At 39.0% G+C, this 7,219-nt stretch overlaps 1 protein-coding gene across 1 annotated transcript; it reads left to right on the top strand.

Moving 5' to 3' along the window:
- The first annotated feature begins 2,729 nt into the window (after nt 1-2,729).
- Nucleotides 2,730-6,540, top strand: LOC108957432 (probable LRR receptor-like serine/threonine-protein kinase At3g47570). The gene is made up of 4 exons (XM_039306825.1): nt 2,730-4,493; nt 4,746-5,403; nt 5,504-5,913; nt 6,433-6,540. Exons 1-4 carry the CDS (start codon nt 2,730-2,732, stop codon nt 6,538-6,540), a joined length of 2,940 nt encoding a protein of 979 aa, XP_039162759.1.
- Nucleotides 6,541-7,219: the final 679 nt, after the last annotated feature.

The raw sequence follows: 7,219 nt of genomic DNA, 5'->3' as shown, positions 1-7,219 counted from the left end.
ATTCCGGTAATTGGGTGTTTAAAAAGTATCTAGCTAATTAAATTCTTATCAAAATAGTTGTACGGCGTGCGATAAACATCTTCCTAATGGCATGTATGTATAACTTTATTATTTTTTATTTTCCTTTTGATGGTTTCATAATAGTAAGATAATACTTTCTGATCAATTTTATCAATTGCAGCGGCTGTACATTTGCTTTAACAACGCATTGTTAGTGTCTCTCTCTTTCTGACTATGATTGCAAATTGCAATTGCCCGTGCAGATTATACAACCTGACACTTAAATACAGGAACGTCACGGAGCCATTTGAAGAAACCATTGTAATCTTTTCTCTGCCTTTTAATGATTCTTCTTACTAAATAACTTATAGAGAAGTTTGTCCATTTATGTTCTGACATTACAAGATTTTACTCTTTTCCATATCAAATGCAGGAAGCAGGCTTGCGATGACAACTGTTGCAATGAAATTACATAAATCAATTTCTTGAAATTCTATTTGACAGTATTCAACTGCTGATAATAAGGTTCTTACAAAGTTCTAAGTTGCTAAGCTGTTTAAAAGGATGACATTTTCATTAAAAAAAATTCCTTTGCAAGGTCCTAAGGTAGTATAAGGGCCTGTTTGGCAACTTGCCAAACAATGCTTATTTATGTTCTTTTGTTTACGGGAGTAGATTTGGAACAGAAATACATTTGATAAATTTTTGTTTCTGGGAACAAATTTCTATTTTTTTGCTCCCAGAAGTAAATTTGGAATAGAATCGAGAAGTAAAAAAGTTGATTCTTTGTTTTTGGGAACAATTATAGAATCAAGCAACTATTTTCTCTCTTTTCTTTTCCTTTTTCTTGTTCTTCTTCCTTCTTTCTTCTTCTTCATCTGCTATCGCCGCCACCGTTGCTGTCCGCTACTGTCCGTCGTTCATGTCCACTACCGCCAGTCACCAGCAACGATCCGACAAGCTCGCCGGAGGCTCGCCGAGGCCGGGCGAGGTTCGACGAGCTTGCCGGAGGCAAGCCCAGCCATCGGCGAGGCTTGCCTAGCCTCGGCAAAGCTTGGCCGCTTGCCCAGCTGCTGGCAAGGCTCGGCCGATGAGGGCCGTCTCGCCAAGCGTCGGTGACTCTCCGATGAGGTCGTCGGCCCTCATCGGCTGGTTGCCGATCATCCCAAGGCCGGTGACCGACGACTTGAAGAAGAAGAAGAAGAAGAAGAAGAAGAAGAAGAAGAAGAAGAAGAAAGGAAAAAAAGAAAAGAAGAAAAAAGAAAAAAAGAGTAATAAAATTATTTAAAAATTAAAAGAAAATGATTTGGAGTATAAATTTTGAGCACGGTACCAAAAGTACTTCTATTCTGGGAATTGAAATTTTGGACGGTTACCAAACAGCTTAAAATGCTTAGAAATTGTTCCCGAGAACAGAATAAAAAAGAATAATTTCTATTCAGAAATTGTTTTCGGGAACAAAAGCGGTACCAAATGTGCCTTAAGAGTATAATAAACTTTTTGATATATTATCTTCATTTTTTTTCATTTTGTAAAGAACTGAATTTTTACTGCTTACTTATCCATTTATTATGATGAAAGTGAAGATTAAGGAAGAGGTATGTATTTTCTGTTCATAAATTCTTTTTTTCTGAATGTAATGGGGATTTGCTCGTTTCAACAAGTAAAAAACGAAAATGACAATTCGGGATTACACATTTTACAATGCCATAATTATGTAGTTTTCTAACGACTTATATTGACTTTTTCACACGCTACCTGTCTGTCTTGACTAAATTAATGATGAATGACGTCCAACGAGGAGCAATGTGGGAAGAAAAAGTTGATGTTGAGGGTGCTTCAGGGTGGCTCCTGGTCGTCTCGTGCTTCTTTAAAAATTTGAGTGGTTCTGTTTGCTGTGTGCGAAGTACTTTAGATAGGTAGTGGAGATCATAGCATAAATTAACCACGAGGAACTACTTTTAAAGGGCGGATTTTGCCTTTGCTTTGTCCATGGAGCACGGAGATTCATCAGCATAAAACTATCTCATCAAGCAAGGTAATTTATTTGGTAATATCTTTGGGATGTGTCGAAGCGGTGATCTTTTGAGTCTCCATTTTATGTCATAAAGCAGCAGTCTCCATTTTAATCCCAACCAGTCAGGATCCTCACACATCTCCACCCTTAACACGGGGCATAATCTGGCTAAAATTCCACGAACCCTTTGCAATAATCACTATTGAAATTTGTGGGAATCACAGATTTACAGTTCGTGCATTATTGATAGATTTTTGGACAATACCAAGAACACGGCATTATTGGTAAGGCTCAAAGTGCCATCTTTTGTTCCATCATCTTTAAATATTAATTAAAAGGTAAGCGAGGAATTTCTCTTTAATTTGCATGGGGCCAAAGCTTTTTCTAGTTTGTTTTGTTTTTGGTCAGGGCAAGGGGCAGGAAACTACTGACTTATGAAAAAGGAAGAAAAGCTAGAATTCCACCCTATCAAAAAGGAAAAAGGCTCTTTAATGATCCCTGAGTAAAAGAAGGAGGAAAAAAAAAAAGGCGGTTCCATGATTTCCGAGCCAAAAAGTAAAAAAAACGCGTCAAAAAGCTGTCTAGAAAAATGGACACATTCTTATAAATATCTTCACAATTTCCATTAGTACCAATCCTGCATCTTATTTCTTCTTGCCTCGCTTTCATATATACTTGCTTCCTTAGGCTTTGAGTCATGAGACTCGCAATCATGAGTTTTGTAGAGTTTCAGTCATGCCATTTTCTTTTTGGTATTGCTCTTGCATTGTGCTTTTACCAAGTCTCATCCACCATCAGTGAAACAGACAGAATTGCATTGCTTGCATTTAAGGCTGGCATAACCAAAGATCCTTTTGGCGTGCTCAACTCATGGAATGATAGCATTGAGTTTTGCCGGTGGTATGGTGTTACGTGTGGCCGGTGGCATCAGAAGGTCACGATCCTGGACTTGTCATCACAAGAACTCTTTGGATCAATCTCTCCTCATATTGGGAATCTCAGCTTCCTAAGAGCAATGTTGCTTCTCAACAATAGTCTTGGTCATGAAATCCCTTCGCAAGTCGGGCAGCTGCGCCGTCTTCGTAGCTTACGACTAGACAACAATTCATTGGTTGGGGAAATTCCCAAAAACATATCGGGTTGCTCTAACCTTGTCTACCTCTTTCTTCAAGTCAACCAACTAACCGGAGAGATTCCTAGGGAGCTCGGTTCCCTATCAAAGCTACGGATATTCGCTTCGTCTGTTAATAATTTGATCGGGAGTGTGCCTTCCTTCATTGGAAACTTATCTTCATTGGAAATCCTTCATTTAATGACTAACAAATTGGGCGGGAGCATTCCCCAAGTTCTAGGTTACCTGACGAACTTGCGAATCATTGGCCTCGGACAAAATAGATTGACAGGTACAATTCCATCTTCGTTACTCAATCTCTCTTCGCTAGCTAATTTTGAAGTTGGAGACAACCAGATACTAGGGACTCTTCCTGAGAGTATGGGCCTCAAACTCCCAGCTCTTGAATATTTCAGTGTCTTTGAGAATCAACTTGAGGGACCGATTCCCCCATCGATATCGAATTCCACAAAACTAGTGGCACTTAAACTTGGAAGTAACAAATTATCCGGGAGTGTACCTTCATTTGAAAATCTGCATGAGCTTCTTAAACTTAGAATCTATAATAATCAGCTTGGAAGTGGAAAACCTGGAGACTTAAGCTTCCTTTGCTCATTGACCAACAACACCAAATTGATGTACGTGCAAATTGAGGTGAATGAGTTTGGTGGAGTGTTACCAAAATGCATAGGTAATCTATCTACTACTCTCACGACTCTTTTAATGCAAGCGAATCAAATATCCGGTGAGATTCCAAAAGTAATTGAGAATCTTGTTGGCCTGGATAGGTTGGGTATGACCCTCAACTATCTTTCAGGTAATATACCCTCAAATTTGGGGAATCTACAAAATCTAGCAATGCTAATGATCAATAGTAACAACTTGCAAGGGACTATCCCATATTCTTTTGGGAATCTAACCAAGTTGATTCTACTAAAACTTAGCAAGAACAAATTTCAAGGGCAAATTCCTTCCCATCTATCGAACTGTCGGTCTCTTATTCTTCTTGATCTGTCTAATAACAATCTTAGTGGTGCCATACCCCCACAGCTTATAGGTCTCTCATCATTAGCAATCATTTTGGACTTGTCTCATAACCATCTGTCTGGGGTTCTACCCATAGAAGTTGGCAACTTGAGAGGTTTGACTTCATTGGACATCTCGAACAATTTGTTGGGAGGTGAAATCCCTGACAGTTTAGGTGATTGCACTTCATTGACAACATTGAGGATGGGGGGCAACTTCTTCCATGGGTCCATTCCTCAGTCAATCAAATCGTTGGGAGGCATTGAAGAGATGGATCTTTCATGTAATAATTTGTCGGGTCAGATTCCAGAATTCTTAACGATATTTCATTCCTTGAAAGTTTTGAATTTGTCTTATAATAAATTTCAAGGCATGCTACCGCGCGAAGGAGTCTTTAAGAATGCTACTGGTACTTCCATTATTGGAAACAATGAGCTCTGCGGCGGATTGCCAGAATTTCACCTCCCCAACTGCATATCTAAAGGCTCCAAGAGAAGAAAGATTAATATAATTATATCGTCTGTTTCTATTATTTTCAGAGTTCTTGGAATATGTCTTTTTCTTGCTCTTATATGTCTTTTTTGGTTGAAGAAGAGAGTAAATAAACCAGTTTCAAGTTCGACAGATGATTCGTGTCCGAATGTGTCTTATGGAACACTCCTGAAAGCGACTGATGGATTTTCTTCAATGAGTTTGATCGGTGTTGGAAGCTTTGGTTCTGTATATAGGGGGATACTCGAGGGTGACAGAACTATTGTTGCTGTAAAGGTGCTTCATTTAGGGTGTCATGGTGCTTTGAAAAGCTTTATAGTTGAGTGTGAGGCATTAAAGAATATTAGACATCGAAATCTCTTGAAGATATTGACAGTTTGCTTGAGTATTGATTATCAAGGAAATGATTTTAAGGCCTTAGTCTATCAATTCATGGACAATGGGAACTTGGAAAGGTGGCTACATCCAAACCCAACATCATCTCATAGCAATGAGCTTCCAAAAAAGTTGAATTTCATTCGGAGGATAAATATTGCTATTGATGTTGCTTTTGCACTAGATTATCTTCATCACAGGTGCCACATCCCCATCGTTCATTGTGATTTAAAACCGAGCAATGTCCTCTTAGATGCTCAGATGGTCGCACACGTGGGCGACTTTGGATTGGTGAAATTCCTTCTTGGATCATCCCTTGATGTTGTTGCTAATCAAATGAGCTCAATGGGTCTTAGAGGGACAATTGGTTATGCTCCACCAGGTAATCTCTCTACTTTTTATTCTAATGATATGTGCTCCACATTATTTTTTATGATTGGCACTCTCAATTTTATCTTCAATGCAATCTAAATATGGCGTAGAATATGCAATGGGATGCGAGATCACAAGAGAAGGCGATGTCTATAGTTACGGTATCCTCTTGCTAGAGATGTTCACGGGATTGAGTCCCACTGATGATAGATTTGAGGACAACTTGACTCTCCGTAGTTTTGTCACAGCAGCTTTGCCTGAGCGAGCCTTGGAAATTACAGATCACATTCTACTTCTAGAAAGAGAAAGTCGTTTCGTTCCCAATAGTCCTCAACATTGGCTTTCTGAAAGCAATGGGATATTTCAAGAGTGTTTGGTTATGGTATATAATATTGGAGTGGTTTGTTCAAATGAAGTGCCTGCAAGACGGATGAGCATCGACGGTGTTACAAATCAACTGCAAAATATTAGGAAAAAGCTCTTTGCATTGGGTTTCCATGAACAGGATGAACTACTGCAGGTGACATGATAATTTCTTAACCTCTTCCTTGTCTTATTAATTTTGCTTATGCTTGTGCAAATATACATTGTGAAATGTGTAGCAGAATAGCAAATCAATTGTGCATTTTCAATATAAGGTAATAGTCATTCCTCATCCATATATGTAAAAAGGACCCTAAGTAACATCTGTTAAAATATGTCTCAAGTTTGAGAATATGGATGCAACTCGACCCTAATCGAACCGCGGGATAGTCAAGCCATATAAAGAAAGTCGGAATTGAACTTTGAAAATGTATTAGCTGGAGAGAAGCAGTCGTTTCTTTTAGGAGATAATAGTTGATTATCATTCCTCATCTGCACAGATTATTGCACTTGCATGCGGCCCATGATGCAGTCTTGAGCACTCGCTATTTTCAATTGATATCCATGATCAACCTTTTCCAATGAATGAATAGTTGTTTTTTAGGAGTTTGTTTTAACACAGTAACATTGCCTCCTTTTTTACTGGAAATTTATCCTTTCCCCTTGCAAATCCTAGCTTCTGTCCAGGCTTTCTAACTCAGAAGAGTTCTTGGTTTCTTTCTACAGCTTCGCTAGGAATCACTATGCATCGCTGAAGTTGTGCGAGACAGTTGGAGATGAGTGATGTTGCTGTCAAGCCAAGTATCTCTTTCGGATTCAGCTTCAATAAGCAAATGTTCTGTTTGCGGAGGAAAAATGATTGTCTGGAAATTAATAGAATATATAGCTTTCTGATTCAGCTTCCTTGTATGCAATAAATCGAGAACAGATCCGAATAGATCTGGACGGTTGCTATAATGGTTTAGCTTAAGTAGTCTTATCCCAATTCTGATCATGCAATCGGTGCTACTTGTGTTTCTCCATTGGGGAATGGATCTCCAGAACTGCTAATCCTAATGTATGCCAGTTTCATTACTCTTGTTTTGCCAAAATTTTCCTTTTCCCGTTCATTCATTTCTTTTCGCAATAGAACTTGTTCGATTGCGTTCTATCTGCCATCAATTCTAGCCAACCAGAAATCACCAGATGTACCATCATGTCCTCATCAAGGAGAAGACCAATCGGCTCAAGACGAGAATGAACTATAGCCATTTCATTATGATGATGGACATAATCCCAGGCATGTGATATCGATGGTGATGCTCTCAGTCTCTGAAGAGAACGTATTCTTCGTCTCGTTACGTCCCTCATTCCTTACCCAATCCTTTTGCAAGCTTCCAATTACCAAAACTCCATAAATAACCGCCTCCAAATCGACGCCAAGATTGTTGACACATACCTGAACAAAGCTCGTCCGAGCATGG

The sequence above is a fragment of the Eucalyptus grandis genome, chromosome 2 (assembly GCF_016545825.1).
Source record: "Eucalyptus grandis isolate ANBG69807.140 chromosome 2, ASM1654582v1, whole genome shotgun sequence".
NCBI lineage: Eukaryota > Viridiplantae > Streptophyta > Magnoliopsida > Myrtales > Myrtaceae > Eucalyptus > Eucalyptus grandis.
The sequence above is the reverse complement of the archived record's forward strand: the minus strand, read 5'-3'. Positions and strand labels throughout refer to the sequence as shown.